Source organism: Cherax quadricarinatus, chromosome 41 (genome assembly GCF_038502225.1).
Source record: "Cherax quadricarinatus isolate ZL_2023a chromosome 41, ASM3850222v1, whole genome shotgun sequence".
Lineage (NCBI taxonomy): Eukaryota > Metazoa > Arthropoda > Malacostraca > Decapoda > Parastacidae > Cherax > Cherax quadricarinatus.
This window is the reverse complement of record NC_091332.1, coordinates 9,993,517-10,011,566: the sequence shown is the minus strand read 5'-3', so window position 1 is coordinate 10,011,566 and position 18,050 is coordinate 9,993,517. Positions and strand designations below refer to the sequence as shown.

The window sequence follows — 18,050 nt, the reverse complement described above, 5'->3', positions numbered from 1 at the left end:
AATAATTAGAGAAATCAGCGTCCCATAACAGGTGTGACTGACCATTACATTACTCAGTAAACTCGACGTAATTTGATATTGCATCAGTATTTCTCACTAGGCTTGCTCTTTCTTGCCATTTGTTCATAGTTGGGTCCCATATTTTTGTTATCGTGTGATAATTGCATTACGTGTATATTTTCCTCTATGTCTAGGATGTTTCTGAGTGATTACTGTTTATTGCTGAGTGTGTGTACCCAGAAGAAGCTTGAAAATAAGGTTTATGATGTTGTAGCTGTAGTCAACGAAAGATATAGCCTCGTTCTTTGTACCCACTGAGATTCCGGGACCAATTTATTTTTTTTACTGATTTTATGCGATTCCTGTTTTATTTTGAGTGATGTGTGTGTGTGTGTGTGTGTGTGTGTGTGTGTGTGTGTGTGTGTGTGTGTGTGTGTGTGTGTGTGTGTGTGTGTGTGTGTGTGTGTGTGTGTGTGTATTTTATGCCCTCAAGGGAAGTTCTTCGATGCTGGTGAGGGAATTTTTATCCAAGGAATTGGTCTTGTCTTCCCCATTTTCGGATCAGATATAATTGCCTCCCATTTCCTAGATGAAGTATGACCTTGCGGGTTTATCGTTTCCCCTAACTTTAATAATAATTTTATAAGTATGGCTGCCTTTTTTTATCTAAATAAACTGTTTTTATTAGACTTCCTCTACTTCAAGGGGAAGGAGTACCTTGACGCTGGAGAAGCCCTCTTGTTGAAAGGAATTATTGCTGATCTCTCCTTCCTTGAATCAAACCCGATTACCAAATTCCCCAGGAGCTATGACCCATATTGGTTTAGCGTTTCCCCGTGAATATAATCATAGCTTTGCCAGCAGTAATATCACCAGGTCCATTATAAACTGCTGTCGCTCATCATGGCGAGCTAGCTGAAGAATGTTGGGAACATTGTGTGTGTGGAGGGAAGAGAGGCGTGTTGACATTTCTGGTGCAAGATACACAGCTGCAAGAAGAGGATTTAGTAGAAAGTAGAGGTGGTAGCTGAGGCAACACTACGTACCCTGAGGGGGACATAATTAAGGCAACCTTAGAATTCTAAGAGTTGACGTTGCCTCTTGAATAGCAGTAACTGACTTGGAAAGTAAAATTCAGTCTGCATGACAGAATATACCAGGGTGCATGGCGACAGTGCTGGCTACTACCTCATGGGAGGTGCCTTGATGCTGGTGAAGGGCTCTTAATCCAGGGAATTGAACCTATTCTCCTTTCCTTTAGATCGAACTTGATTGCCTCCCATTCCCACAGGCGTTGTATGACCCTACGGGTTTAGCGTTTCCTCCAAAATATAATAATAATAATAATAAAAATAAAAAGCTTCACCACTGCTAAATATAATTTCAGAGATAAACTAGAAGGCGATTGATGAAAATATTCCATATATGTACAAACGTTCGTATATGAGTACCTAATACCCGAGTGTGTGTACGTATAATTCCATCACACTCAAACTTGATGTGGCCGAGTGGGTTAAGTGGGTACCACATTGTGTATCTGTGATGAGAGGGACAGACGATATACTGAGAGTCCTTTTCAAGCAAAGGAGGATATGTATACACTGAGTTTAGTTGAATCTGTTTTAGGGACTGAAGTATTCTTGATGTTAATGTACTGAGGAAATACGGTCTTTAGAACTCGGGCAGCTTCAGTAAGTCATAAACCTAACTAGCTCGATTTAGTCTCGAGGCGATGACAAGCAATTTATTGTTCAGGAAGTGAATGTGATCGACATGGTTGGCTGTGGTTAGGAGCTGACTTGTGATCTGCACGACCTGGAGTGTGGTCAAAGGTCAACCCATGACCTTTTGTAGACCTCGGGTGATCGCAGATACCTCTGCACTAAATATAAAAAAACTCAAGTAAGCAAAAATTTTATCTAGATATATATTAGATTTTGGAGTCTTGCAGTCTTTAAACTGACCATTCTGCGGATTGGTTAGAATCTTAGGACCTCTTAAGCAGTTTCCGGAAACCTTGGACTATTTAGGAATTGGCTTATAGGGGACAAGTTGGTTGAAAGCGACACAAATGCGGGAAAATTTTGAAATCACGTTTAACCTGTGCATGAAAAAGACTGTGTAGTAACCTGTGTATTAGTTTGTGTAATAACCTGTGCATTAGGTTGTGTAACAGGAGGTTGACCCAGCAGCTGCAGTTCCTGGCCCAGGAGGGTGACCCAGCAGCTGCAGCTCCTGGCCCAGGAGGGTGACCCAACAGCTGCAGCTCCTGACCCCGGAGGGTGACCCAGCAAGGTGGCGAGGTGGGCGTTACTGTACCTGGCAGCAATAATTGAGACAATTACTCAGGTTGCTGAGTATAACCTGTGCGTGGCGGGTCATAAGGTCACGCCGGCACACCATGCTTTAACAGTGAGCATGACGTAGTATGATGAGCTTGCACTGTTATTGTTATCATGGTGCACTCTAGCATTTATCAAGACTTTGACTGTTACCATGGTGCACTAGCATTTATGACTTTGGCTTTCTCTACTATGGCATCAGCAGTGCTTCAAGGAATGCCCAAGACACGCGAGGTTCATTTGATCATAATACATTAAAGGTGACTTTTCACTTTACAGGAAAAGTTTCGGATTTAAGAATGGAGGTTGACAGTATTGTACTTAATACATTGTATCATTCTTCTTAAATTTTTCATGAAAGATTTAAAAAATGCAAGATTTTATGTATGAGAAAGATATTCAGCTATTATTATTATATTCATGGTCAGCGCTAAACCCGTGGGTGTCATACAGCGCTTGGGAATGGGAAGCAATCAGATTCGATGGAAGAAACGAAAGGGCAGTTGCAATTCCTCGGAGAGTAAAACAACTGTACAGATTTTGCATATTTTTTATATTTACCCACATCTCTTTTTTTTTTTTTTAGAAACTCCTCCAGTTCAGTATTTTGCTGAGAATTTTATATATTTTGTTCAGAAAGCTCACATTTACGGAAATTCAGGGAGAAGTCTAGGCTCTTCGTCCGTGGACTGTGCTTAGGAGACGACAGAAGTTAGCCAAGTACACTCCGTGGAATCCTCCCAACATAAGTGACCCCAGCGTAAGAACATTAAAATGAATACTGTAATAGGCCTGTTGACTCATGCTAAACAGGTCTAACTCATCCATCCACACCCACTCATGCTCCCATCCAACCATTATATATACGTATATTTAAAGCTGCCCAAAATTTTCGCTTCACTGATGCTACCTGGAAGTTCCAATCAGTGTCAAACCAGTACTTCCCTATATCCCTTTTAAATCGAATCCGTTGCTGCGAGTCCTCTCGGTTAGATATTTTCAACACTTTATTTATATCTTTTCCAGTTTTCCATTTGTACTCAACGTCAATCTTTCAGGTCATCCTCTAGCTTCTAGGGACATGTCAAAGAAAAGTAGACGGAATATCCTGGAGAGGTTAATGTTTACAATTAAATTTAGTTGTACATTGGCAAATTATCGTTGCAGGTCTAAAGGTACACGAATAAGTAAGTTTATTTAGATACAGTTTCAAAAGTTTTGGGCGATTACAATTGTCCTGCATAGTAATATATGTGCAAATTACCTAGAATAAAGCAAAAGTCAAAGTGGCATATTTCTATTGGGGTCCTGTGTGTATTTACCCTCATAATTTCTTACGAAGGGCTAAACCCGTAGAATCATATGGCACCTGGGGAATGAGGTTATCTGGTTTCATCAAAGAAAGAGCAGAGTAGCTCAAATTCCCTGGATCAAGATCCTTTTTTTGTGTATTTTTACACACTTGTTGATGCTGTATCTAAGGTCTTGTGAAAAAATAATCTTGTTATTCAAACCTTTATTATTATTATAATCAGGAAGCATTGAACCCATGGGTTTCATACAACACCTTAGGAATTAGAGGCAACCAGGTTTAATCCATAGGAAAGAATAATTCAGATTCTTGGATCAAGAGCACCATTAGCATCAACACACTCCTTCATTTTGAAAGGCATTTAATCATTCATCTTGAGAGGTAATACCGAGCGCTTATATAATGGACTGTGCAGTTATATTCAGGAAGCAATAAACGCTTAGTGGGTTATACAGCGCCTGGGGAATGGGAGGCAATCAGGTTCGATTCAAAGAAGGCACGTTTAAGAACTTGTTCCGGACTTCCTGTGAGTCACATTCTAGGGAAAGAACCTAGTGGAAATAATTCAACTTTTGTTTGATTATCCTACTTAAACCCCCTTTTTTTTAATTGCAGGAGACACAAGAAGAGGTAGAAGTACTGGGGGAGGTGTTACTTGGTCGACCAGCCGTACTGGTGTCAGGTGCTCTGGTGCTCCTGGGTGTCATTGACTGTATAGTGAGCCTGGCTTGTATCACCGTCAGCGCCAGGGAGGCCTGTGGCCTCTACACCAAGGGTGAAGACGCTGCCCAAGGTCTCTCAGAGGGACACAACCGCAAGGAGAGACTCTACCGTTGGCTAGGACAACAAAAGACCATCTTCCCTATCGTGAGTTCCGCGGTGAGACGACTCATAATTTCCCATCCCCTTCCAGCTATATATATATATATATATATATATATATATATATATATATATATATATATATATATATATATATATATATATATATATATATATATATATATATAATTTATGTATTTATTTAAAGATTCACTACTTTTCCTTACTCAGTGTCTTACCTATCATTCCTTGAACTTGGCTACTTGCAGCTCTCACTCCTATATGTTACTCTTGCCAGGCTTCAGCGCTCTTCATCCCCAGTCCCCATCCCTTCTCGAACTTGGCTACTTGCAGCTCTCACTCCTATATGCTACTCTTGCCAGGCTTCAGCGCTCTTCATCCCCAGTCCCCATCCCTTCTCGAACTTGGCTACTTGCAGCTCTCACTCCTATATGCTACTCTTACCAGGCTTCAGCGCTCTTCATCCCCAGTCCCCATCCCTTCTCGAACTTGGCTACTTGCAGCTCTCACTCCTATATGTTACTCTTGCCAGGCTTCAGCGTTTTTCATCCACAGTCCCCATCCCTTCTCTTCTTACACCTTACAGCCTTTTCTACCTATAATTGGTTACAAATATATTATTATCATTATTTCTACCTGGACAAAAGGAAAAAGAAGTGTTTGTATATTTAGTTTTTTGTAAATCAGTAATCCAAGTGACTGTTACAGGCCATGAGCTTTGTAAAGCTACACATATTATAGGGAAATCCCGTGTGAAATAATGAGGTAAAAACTACAATTTGTGGATTAGAAACTGGCGACTTTCTCTGTCTAACAATGGTGGTGATTGTTACTGGGTGAGTTATTGTTCTCTCTTGCCTGAGAGTTTCCAAACTATTTACTCTTTCTGTTGTCACTTATATTTTCATTGCTGTGTAAATGCAGAGTAATAATTCATTGTTCCTCTTCAGCGAATTTTGGCTATAAAATAGTTTAAATAGTGCAGTAGTATTTGGGTTTTACATTGAAGATAATATTATGCTGTGCAAATGGTAAGAAACCTAACCAACCTAACCTAACTTAACCTTACACTTCGTTAAGTTAGCTGTGATTTGCTCTGACGTTCTGCTTGTGTGAAAATGTGTTAACTTCCCGAAAATCTCGCAAAATAACAATTAACCTAAGAAAAAGTTCTCTTCCATAGTATAGTTAGGTTGTGTATATCATAAAATATAAAATAATGTCTCATTTCCGCCGAGGAGCATCATTAAATTACAACCAAATTCAAACAGTGATATACGATGACGTGAAACTGTTTTCATGAAAGCGATTTAAATGTAACATTTTCTTTATAATTATTTAAATGACATAATGCAGTACCACCACATACAATATTATTATATTCAAAGGTAGTTCTAAACCAGTGGTTCCCAAACTTTTTCAGCTTGTTACCCAATTTAACATGCCACATAAGCATGTTACCCCTTTCACAAAATATTGTTATTATTGATATATATGGCTAAACGTGAACGTATACAGCCTCGCATACTCTGCTAATCCTAGCAAAACCATTGAAAACGTAAGAACCACACATACATTATATATAAAATTAATAATAGCTACAAATTCACAGTAACAGTGGGTAAATACTAACTATATACTGCACAGGGCAGTACACATACATACCAGCTTATGTCTACCTCGGCTGATGCTCACAGATAAACTGACAGTGTGAAATAGAGGCAGCCTCAGGAAGTGAGTGACGCATACTGGACAGGTCGATCTGGGCTACTGAGTGACTTTTGTCCTGAAGCATACTTGTCAAAATACTTTTGGGTTTCCACACACTTAGCTATATATTTCTTCTTTTCTAATACTGTATATTAGTTTTTGATGTTTATTGTTATTTGGTTTAACTTTATTACTTACTTATAATAGGTTTACTTTACAACTTTATATACTAAGACAAAGTTAACAATAATCCTCATACCGGGTACCGCACTGTTTTCTTGATTTTCAGAATTCATAACTTTTTTTCTGTCACCCCTCCATTACCCCCCAAAAATGGTTAAATTACCCCCAGGGGGTAATTTACCCCCAGTTTGGGAACCACTGTTCTAAACCAATAGAACCTTTACACCACCTGGGAAATGGAAGGCAATCAGATACAATCCAAGAGAAGTCTGGTCTAATTGCTTGACTCTCATTGGCATCAAAGAGCCTCTCTTGAGGTGACTGATATGAGGGAGTACTCAGATATACCGGGGAACATAAACACTTATAGCAAGGTAAGCCTTTATTAGATGTTTCTTTCAAGTAGTTTTTTTTTCAGACAAGAACGGTGAAGAACTCTTGAATGAAAAAGAATAGGAGTTACTCTCTCCTTGGGTCAAAGACATAAAAAAAAGACTCATTTGAACAAAATGTTGTCAAAGGTTTGCTCTGTTATATATATGGGTGGGGTGAGCGAGGGGTAGGGGGTAGTGAGGGTTTAATGCGAGTGTAAAATTTAAATCGTAATAAGTGCAATAGGTCAATTTCTGTTAAAAAATCAGTTTGCATCATAGGTGGGACTTTCAGTGAGGAAGTCAATTAGAAGTGTGTATGTACTCGCCTAATTGTGGTTGCAGTGGTCGAGACTCAGCTCCTGGCCCCGCCTCTTCACTGGTCGCTACTAGGTTCTCTCTCCCCCTGCTCCATGAGCTTTATCATGCCTCATCTTAAAACTATGTATGGTTCCTGCCTCCACTACATCACTTGCCAGGCTATTCCACTCCCTGACAACTCGGAAGAAATACTTCCTAACATCCCTTTGACTCATCTGAGTCTTCAACTTCCAATTGTGACCCCTGTGTGTGTGTGTGTGTGTGTGTGTGTGTGTGTGTGTGTGTGTGTGTGTGTGTGTGTGTGTGTGTGTGTGTGTGTGTGTGTGTGTGTTAGAGTGGTGTATATGTTGGAAGTGAATCATGTGAGCCCATTAATAGACAGAACAATATATTGAAATATGGTGGACAGATTGCAATTCAACAGCCTTTGCAGAGTGGTGCCAGTTGGTGTTCCATGTGGTATCTGTGAGTCGTATGTATCCGATTTGTTAACATGAGAATGCAATTTAAGAAGTAGATACCGGTGGAATGATGGCAAAAATCCCAATTGTGGTATGAGAGAAAAAAAATGGGCAACTCACACCAACACTGTTGCCAGCAGTTTTAGAATTGAGAGTACTGAAAAATAGTCCGAGAAAGGAATACCCCTGCAGGATATTGGGAGGCCATGAATAGCTGGCCGAGCAACTGAGTTTGTTTATTGCTCTGAGCATGTGTCCAGGGACGGATTACTTACAATATTTATTTTTAATCACGGACAGCACTAAATATTTAGGGGTTTAATGCTTGCCCCTGGGGAATGGGAGGCATTAAGTTTCAATCCAAGGGAAGGATTAATCCAATTCCTTGGATCAAAACTCCCTCAGTGGCATCAAGGCACCTCTCTTGAGGGATTTACTTACAGTAACAAATAATCAGAATTATTCCTAATGGCAATTATTTCAAATAATAATCCTATACTTCCAAAACCTTCCAAGGTAGGTTTCTTGATGCTACTGAGGGGTTTTTGATCTCAAGAATCCTTCCATTTCACCAGGCGTTGTACTACCCCTAAGTTCAGTGTGCTCTTTCCATCAATGTGATAATTTACCTCCAAACATTTTTTTAAGTTTTACAACTTTATGTAAAACCCATGGTATGCACAGCACGTCATTATTCTTTTGAATACCCATTTCAGAATATCAGAATAATAGTTATATGAATTTCCTTAAGGAAATACAATATTTTAGGAAATACTTAATTGCATTGATAACTATAGCTTTGGTACCGTATTTATAAAAAACTGGATACATGCCATAATGTGCAGCTATGATCCGTATAAAAATTTCCAAGGTTTGAACAAGAGCTCTGTATAGTCCTTGTGGCTTAGCGCTTCTTTTTGATTATAATAATAATAATAATTGAACAAGAGCTATGTGGTATTTAAGAGTTTAGCACTTTACATGAATATCAAAATTGTAATAAGCATGTGGAATCTAACACTCACATCATACAGAATGATTATTCATATACATGTCTGATTGATACTTTTATATTATGTCAATGATACCATGCTTTACAGGGTTCGTCATCAAGTCCACCTCGTATGGTGTCATCAGTGTCACAGTTTGTGCCACTCTCATCCTCAGACTCCTCTTCATCAGCTACACCCAGGAAGACTTCAGCAGATCCCTCGGCTGCATCATCCTTACCTTCCTCTACTGACCATCGTGTTCACCACCATACAGGCAACTCGACTCTTGCTGCTCCCTCTCACTTATCTTCCTCCATCAAGGGTAGTGGCAATAAGGTGGCTCCCTCATCAGCTGTGCAGTCCATCCTCAAGCCTTCTTCTCAGCCTCTTGCTGGCAGCTCAGTACCTCCAAGTTCCAAACACACACCTACACACAGTCATGACCGTCAGCAGTCTTTACACGCACACATGCAAGTTGCATACCCACACCTCCACCATCCTCTTCACACACATCTCCATCCACATCAAATTTCACATCACATTCCTCCTAAGGCACCTGTACATGTTCACCAGTACTCGCACCCGCCCACACATCACTATCCCGCCCATGTTGCCCACCCATCCCTCTATTACCCTCACTTGGTGACACCTATGATGCCTCACTTCCATCCAGATCAGGTAATTACTATTGTATTTTATATCAAGTTAGGCGCTAAACCCGAAAGGGCCACACAGCGCTGCACTGTACTTTATAAAGTAAATTATTGTAGTGTCTTTTTATATACAATACATACACGAATTACTTATAAATTAGTGCAAAATGTGCTGTTGTATATTTCAGCAATAATTTGTATAAAAAACATTGCAAATGAATATTGGGTATCATTACTATTACATGCATTCATTCCCCATAGGCAGTGGATGATCGGTGGGGGTTTAGAGCTTTCCCCCAATGTGATGGTCTCGTGTTATGTAGTACATATAACTATGTACAGTACATAGCAAACCTAGTCTCATCTGATCGTTCTCATATTTTAATGTTGGACTGGGTTGAGCTCCAGCTCATAGGTCTCTTAAGGGTGTTGATCTCTAACTCCAGGACACTTTTGGGGGAAGGGGGTTAAGCTATAATTCTAGATCTCTTAAACACATTGCATATCCTCTGCCTAATTATTATTATTATAATCAAGGGGGAAGCGCTAAACCCGGAGGAGTATACAGCGCCTGGGGGGGGGATGTGGAAGGCATTCAGGCTTAATTCGGGGAACTGGAGCACAGATCCAATTCCCTAAATCAAGAGCCCCTCACCAACATCAAGGAACCTTCCTTGAGGGGATCCTCTGCCTAAGGGTTTTGAAGTACAGCCACTAGGCTTCTTGGTTACATTGTCATACGGGGCTAAGGTTAATGTACATGGGGGGAGGGGGAGGGTATCAAACGAGTTAGGTAAGAAAAAACTGGATATCAGATTGGAGGGAGTATGAAAGAAGTATGTATTCATATATTTGGGAGTGGATGTGTCAGTGGATGAGTATATGAAAAACAAGGTAAACCATAGAATTAATGAAGGGAAAAAAGTGGGTAGTGCACCAAGATATCTGTGGAGACAAAGAACGTTATCCATGGAGACAACGAAGGTAATGTACAAAAGTATAATGGTACCAACACTTATATGGGTATGAAGCATGGGTTGTAAATGCTGCATCAAGGAGGCTGGATGCAGTGGGTTGTTGACGTGGCTTGGATGACTTAGAGGGTGTATAAATCTGTAATAAAGGGATAGAGGTCATCCTAGGAAAGGATGGAGGGAGGGGGTAGAAGAGGTTTCATGTGCAAGGGGCTTGGACATGCATCAGGCATGTGTGAGCATGTTAAGAGTGAATGGAGACGTATGGTTTTTGAGACCCGACAACCTGTTGGAGTGCGAGCAAGGTAATATTTTGTGAAGGAATTTAGGGAAACCAGTTAGCCAGACTTGAGTCCGGGAGGTGGGAAGCACAATGCCTGCACTGTAAGGAAGGGGTTTGGGATATTGGCTGTTTGGAGTGACATCTGAACTGATGTCACTCCAAACAGCCAATATTCCAAACCCCTCCTTAAGTACATGCACAGTACTTCCCACCTCCAGGACTCAAGTCTGGCTAACCAGTATTCCCTGAATCCCTTCACAAAATATTACCCTGCTCATACTTCAACAGCTTGTAGGTTAGTAGACAGCAACCACCCATTAGTCTCCACTCATTCCTATCTAACACGCTCACACATGCCTGCTAGATGTCTAGACCCTTTGCACACAAAACCTCTTTTACCCCCTCCATCCCTTCCTAGGACAACCCCTACCCCTCCATGCCTCCACTACAGATTTATACACCCTCCAAGTCATCCTATTGCACTCTACCCTCTCTAAATGACCAAACCACCTCAACTCCTCCTCAGCCCTCTGAATAATTCTTTTAATAATTCCACACCTAATTTATACACTATGAATTCTCTGCATATTTACACCATACTTTGCCCTTAGACACAACATCTCCACTGCCTCCAGTCTCCTCCTCGCTGCAACATTCACAACCCATATAAGTGTTGGTGCCACTATACTCTGACACATTTCCTTCTGTCTCCATGAATAAGTTCTTTGTCCCCACAGATACCTCGATGCACCACCGACATGCACAGTGTACAATAATTTCTGAATAACACATCGCATTACTGTATTTTTTAGGATCCTCACCAACTTGCACGGAAGCATAAGAAGGAAGGTAAGAAACGCAAAGACAAAGCTGGTAAAAAGGAGAAGAAAAAAGGCAAGAAGAACAAGGAGCTAACAGATGAGCAGATTGAGAAAACATACACAGGACTGGATCGGGAGATAGCAGAGGAATTCATAGATTCCACCATGGAACCCAGCGTGTCTATCCACAGAGCTCTTAACAACAGCTTTGAACAAGAGTCTTTCTAAGAATTAAGTTATGTTTATGAAATAAGATACTAACTCATACCTTTTAAGTACTTAAATAATTTATGTCCATTTCCATTTTATCACAATAATTTACTGTCAGTTTGTCAGTTCGTAATTTTATGTGTGCCTCAAGAATGGGATCCAAAATACAAATACAGTACAGAGGATAATAACTAGAATTTCATTGAGATGTACAGATAGTGATTACTTGGGAGTTATGTCTGTAAAATCCTACAGCTGCAGTGCACATATCACTAACATATTTCAACAGCAAATTGCTCCACATACTTTCGCTAGTGCCATTTTTTTTTTATCAGAATGGGGAGTGCAGTGCAGTGGGAATGGGAGGTGATTGGGTTCAGCACACAGGTAGGGCAGGTTCACTTGCTTGGATCAAGAGCCCCTCATTGGCATCAGACGACCTCCCCCAATTTTTTACATGGTTTTCCTTGCATCATCTGTCACCTTCTCTTGTTTCTGATGGCTCTTCTTGCATCTCATCATTTTTTTTTTTAACATGCTGTCCATCTCCCACCAAAGCAGGGTGATCCCCCCCAAAAAAGAAGAAACACTTTCATCATCATTCACACTATCACTGTCTTTGCAGAGGCTTGCAGATATGAGTTTAGATGTCATTCTAAACAGCAAATATCTCATACCCATCCTTTAAAGTGCATGCGCGGTACTTTCCCACCCCCAGGACTCAAGTCTGGCTAATTGGTTTTCCTGAATCTCTTCACAAAATATTACCCAGCTCACACTCCAACAGCTCATGAAGTCCAAAAAACCATTCACCTTCACTCCTACCTAACATGCTCACACATGCCTGTTTTATTAAGTCCAAGCCCCTTGCACACAAAACCTCTTTTACCCCTTCCCTCCATCCTTTCATCATTTTTATTTTTTATTTATTATCACACTGGCCGATTCCCACCAAGGCAGGGTGGCCCGAAAAAGAAAAACTTTCACCATCATTCACTCCATCACTGTCTTGCCAGAAGGGTGCTTTACACTACAGTTTTTAAACTGCAACATTAACACCCCTCCTTCAGAGTGCAGGCACTGTACTTCCCATCTCCAGGACTCAAGTCCGGCCTGCCGGTTTCCCTGAACCCCTTCATAAATGTTACTTTGCTCACACTCCAACAGCACGTCAAGTATTAAAAACCATTCATCTCCATTCACTCCTATCAAACACGCTCACGCACGCCTGCTGGAAGTCCAAGCCCCTCGCACACAAAACCTCCTTTACCCCCTCCCTCCAACCTTTCCTAGGCCGACCCCTACCCCGCCTTCCTTCCACTACAGACTGATACACTCTTGAAGTCATTCTGTTTCGCTCCATTCTCTCTACATGACCGAACCACCTCAACAACCCTTCCTCAGCCCTCTGGACAACAGTTTTGGTAATCCCGCACCTCCTCCTAACTTCCAAACTACGAATTCTCTGCATTATATTCACACCACACATTGCCCTCAGACATGACATCTCCACTGCCTCCAGCCTTCTCCTCGCTGCAACATTCATCACCCATGCTTCACACCCATATAAGAGTGTTGGTAAAACTATACTCTCATACATTCCCCTCTTTGCCTCCAAGGACAAAGTTCTTTGTCTCCACAGACTCCTAAGTGCACCACTCACCCTTTTCCCCTCATCAATTCTATGATTCACCTCATCCTTCATAGACCCATCCGCTGACACGTCCACTCCCAAATATCTGAATACATTCACCTCCTCCATACTCTCTCCCTCCAATCTGATATCCAATCTTTCATCACCTAATATTTTTGTTATCCTCATAACCTTACTCTTTCCTGTATTCACTTTTAATTTTCTTCTTTTGCACACCCTACCAAATTCATCCACCAATCTCTGCAACTTCTCTTCAGAATCTCCCAAGAGCACAGTGTCATCAGCAAAGAGCAACTGTGACAACTCCCACTTTATGTGTGATTCTTTATCTTTTAACTCCACGCCTCTTGTCAAGACCCTCGCATTTACTTCTCTTACAACCCCATCTATAAATATATTAAACAACCATGGTGACATCACACATCCTTGTCTAAGGCCTACTTTTACTGGGAAATAATTTCCCTCTTTCCTATGTACTCTAACTTGAGCCTCACTATCCTCGTAAAAACTCTTCACTGCTTTCAGAACCTACCTCCTACACCATACACCTGCAACATCTGCCACATTGCCCCCCTATCCACCCTGTCATACGCCTTTTCCATATCCATAAATGCCACAAAGACCTCTTTAGCCTTATCTAAATATTGTTCACTTATATGTTTCACTGTAAACACCTGGTCAACACACCCCCTACCTTTCCTAAAGCCTCCTGTTCATCTGCTATCCTATTCTCAGTCTTACTTTTAATTCTTTCAATAATAACTCTACCATACACTTTACCAGGTATACTCAACAGACTTATCCCCCTATAATTTTTGCACTCTCTTTTGTCCCCTTTGGCTTTATACAAAGGAACTATGCATGCTCTCTGCCAATCCCTAGGTACCTTACCCTCTTCCATACATTTATTAAATAATTGCACCAACCACTCCAAAACTATATCCCCACCTGCTTTTAACATTTCTATCTTTATCCCATCAATCCCGGCTGCCTTACCCCCTTTCATTTTACCTACTGCCTCACGAACTTCCCCCACACTCACAACTGGCTCTTCCTCACTCCTACAAGATGTTATTCCTCCTTGCCCTATACACGAAATCACAGCTTCCCTATCTTCATCAACATTTAACAATTCCTCAAAATATTCCCTCCATCTTCCCAATACCCCTAACTCTCCATTTAATAGCTCTCCTCTCCTATTTTTAACTGACAAATCCATTTGTTCTCTAGGCTTCCTTAACTTGTTAATCTCACTCCAAAACTTTTTCTTATTTTCAACAAAATTTGTTGATAACATCTCGCCCACTCTCTCATTTGCTCTCTTTTTACATTGCTTCACCACTCTCTTAACCTCTCTCTTTTTCTCCATATACTCTTCCCTCCTTGCATCACTTCTACTTTGTAAAAACTTCTCATATGCTAACTTTTTCTCCCTTACTACTCTCTTTACATCATCATTCCACCAATCGCTCCTCTTCCCTCCCGCACCCACTTTCCTGTAACCACAAACTTCTGCTGAACACTCTAACACTACATTTTTAAACCTACCCCATACCTCTTCGACCCCATTGCCTATGTTCTCATTAGCCCATCTATCCTCCAATAGCTGTTTATATCTTTCCCTAACTGCCTCCTCTTTTAGTTTATAAACCTTTCATCATATATGGCTATAATCATTGATAACATATTTCATAAATCAACATTGAATTAATTCAGTATTCATTCAGCTCCTATTCTTGGTGGTGCCTTTATTACTGATTTGTTTAACTACTTCCACCTCTTATAATCAGAGGCATGTGCAAATCCCATTGGGGAACTGCAGCACATTTGTCCTTGGCAATTCCGAGGACAGATGACCAATGTATCATCCACATACCACAATATCCTCACTTTATTGGGGATGAAGGACCTCACTCAGTCTCCAAGTGTTTAATATAAATACAGTGGACCCCCGCTTAACAATCACCTCCCAATGCGACCAATTATGTAAGTGCGTTTGTATGTGTATGTTTGGGGTCTGAAATGGACTAATCTACTTCACAATATTCCTTATGGGAACAAATTCGGTCAGTACTGGCACCTGAACATACTACTGGAATGAAAAAATATTGTTAACCGGGGGTCCACTGTATTTCCCAGTATGCCACTGAGCCTGTGGCCATCTAAAAGCATTACCTGTGGCTAGTATCTTCAAATTTGAAATAGGTGAAACTGACATTAAATTCCATTAGAGCCACAAAGGCCTGGCAAGGAATAAGAAGGTCCTGTTAATGTTTTTTTTTTTTTGTGGTATGATACGACCTGTGTGGCAGGAACATTAGTAAATGCAAAGGTAATGTCAAAATTAGCCAGGAATTTTTTTTTGTGGACAAAGCTCCTGGAAGCAAAACATTTCCTAATGAATCATTAGTGTTGCAAAAGTATCTTATTTACTTGTTGATCCTGTCTGCTTCCCCATGACTGGTAGCCTTGCAAGTACATACTGTACACATGTCCCATACTAATCATCTACCATTCTTATGGGGTAGACTATTACATAATCCCATCATGCCATTAGGCAGGCTTATCAGGATTTTTTTTTTAATTGATCAGTAGCAATGATTCATTTTGTTAGTGCCATGGACTAAATTATACAGTATTTTCATAAAATAATAAATATTTGCCAGTGCCTAGGTTTATTACTCCAAGTTTTGTAATTACTGTATATTAATTTTTTTTTTCTTTTTTCAACAAGTCGGCCGTCTCCTTAGTATTACGTCTACTTAGTATTACAGTACTAGTTAATATCTACATATTAATCAACTCTCCTGTATCCTAGTTCTGACTAATGTTGCTTTTTAAAATTTACATATGTTTAGATATTAAATGTTACTTTAAAAGCAATGTTGGAAGGTAGGACTACATAAGAAATGACAGTACTGTAATAATTATTTTAGCAATATTTTCATTGTTGCTCAAAAATGTCTCAAGTTATATTTGTAAATATTGCATGATGTAAATAATCTAATAAAAAAAACTGTATATTGTACCTGTCTTGATTTAGACCCATATAATGTGTTTGTGACTACAGTATAGATTTTTTCAACATGCTGGCCATCCCCCACTGAGGCAGGTTGGCCCAAAAAAGAAACACATTCACACATAATCACTTGTCTTTGCAGAGGCACACAAATAAGACAGTTGAGATGTCACCCCAAACAGCATTCCAGAAAATGGGAAACTGATTGGCATCTTTTCAGTGATGCTATCTTTCAAAGGGCACTGAGATGGAATTGGAACCCAGACACTGGCTGAGACTTGCACACTCAAGTGCTTTAGTGCAGAATAATTTTTTGTGTGTGATGAATGGTTTTGAAAACCGACAAGACTTCTTCAACGCTTGTCCAACATTTGGACGACGACCTACTTACACTAGTAGGTCCCACTGTGATCCTGCCTCGTCCTGCTTCGACCCGCCTGACTGCAGTATATAAACCACCTCTCTGGCCCTATGCTGTACTTTCTACAAGAGTGATGGACTGAACACATCGATTCCAGGCTGAGGGACTGATTACCTCAATCTCCTCCTCTCCTTACGCATTTCTACTTTGTATTGGACTGATGAAGCCACTGTGGCAAAACGTTTCTTCAATAAAAATTCCCATATGTTGCCTAAGTGTCTCAATTCTTCAGAATAATTTTTACTCTTGTGGCAGAATCTCAGTGAATTCAAACTGAGAATTAGTCACAAATGGCATTCCACAAGGAGCAGTAAACCTTTTCATAATGCAGGAATATGCTCCTAAAATTGGGCACCTTATTAAAAATAGTTTTAAGTGAAGAACATATGGGAAAAGTAGGGTTACATTCCAGACACCTCCAAATTTACCAAACAACTATTTTTAATATCCTACTAGATAAAAATTACCACAGTATCTTACCTTACACTGATAGTCATCACTTAAAAACATTAGACAAGTATGGGGAGGGTTAAGGGGCACATAAGTACCCCTGTCTTCTAATGACATGTTCATTTTTCCACTATAATCTGCCTTGTGCATAATTACTATCACATTTGCTTTGTCTGTTTCGCAAGATGAAGTCTTCAACTTGCAAAACAAAGCAAATGTAATAGTAATTATGGACAAAGTAGATCATAGTAGAAAAATAAACATGTTATTAGAAGCAAGGGAATTTATGTGCCTCTTAAGGTGGGTCTGGTGGGCCAAGTTGGATGTAGCAAAGTTTAGCATCTGACACAATGAGTACATGTTAACAAGTAAAAAAAATTCACATTTAGTTACCAAATTACAAAAAAAGATATAAATAAACTAACATATACCAAAGAAATATATCCTAAAGACAGATGCAGTTGACCAACCCAAAGCCAAAAAAAAAAATATTAATAAAGGACAAATGTGAGAGGCAACATTAGCTGGGCCTGTCAAAACCAGTAAAAATTTAAAATCACATTTCTTTACCAAATTTCATTAAGCACATAGGAACTCACCACACCTACAAAAAATAAATATATACCAAAGATGAACGTATTTGAAGAAGTAATACAAAGAAAAAATGTAATACACAAAATGCTGCACAGACTGTCAGGGAGATGCAGAGAGCTGCTGACTCTGGCTTTGGCTCCCAGCAATATTGAGAGACTGCAGATTTCTATATCAAATTCTTCAAAACATACCCGAGTTGTCTGTATAAATTTTATTTTGTGTGCTCTATGTTCAGTGGTAGAGAAACACCACTGCTTTAGAGCACTTCGCTTTATGGTGTTTTGCTAATGCAAAAGTTTTCAATTATACCCATTCTTCATTTATTCAAGACTTCCTACAGTAAATGTACTTGCCACTCACTATAAGCTAAGGATGAAAATATTTTAAGGTAAGTAATGTGTGTACTGTACATGTATTATTTAGGCCTATATGATTC

The 18,050-nt window shown here is 40.0% G+C and overlaps 1 protein-coding gene across 2 annotated transcripts in view; it reads left to right on the top strand.

Annotated features, from left to right (window-relative positions):
- LOC128695814 (uncharacterized) overlaps positions 1–12,985 on the top strand; it is a 102,584-nt gene extending 89,599 nt beyond the window's left edge. The window contains exons 2-4 of one of the 2 annotated variants that reach the window (XM_053786679.2): positions 4,270–4,521; positions 8,644–9,213; positions 11,258–12,985. In XM_053786679.2, the coding sequence (XP_053642654.1) occupies positions 4,270–4,521; positions 8,644–9,213; positions 11,258–11,494 (1,059 nt within the window). In that variant the 3' untranslated portion in view covers positions 11,495–12,985. Of the gene's footprint in view, positions 1–4,269; positions 4,534–8,643; positions 9,214–11,257 lie in introns of both variants that reach the window. The other variant, XM_053786678.2, reaches the window with a different exon arrangement.
- Positions 12,986–18,050: the final 5,065 nt, after the last annotated feature.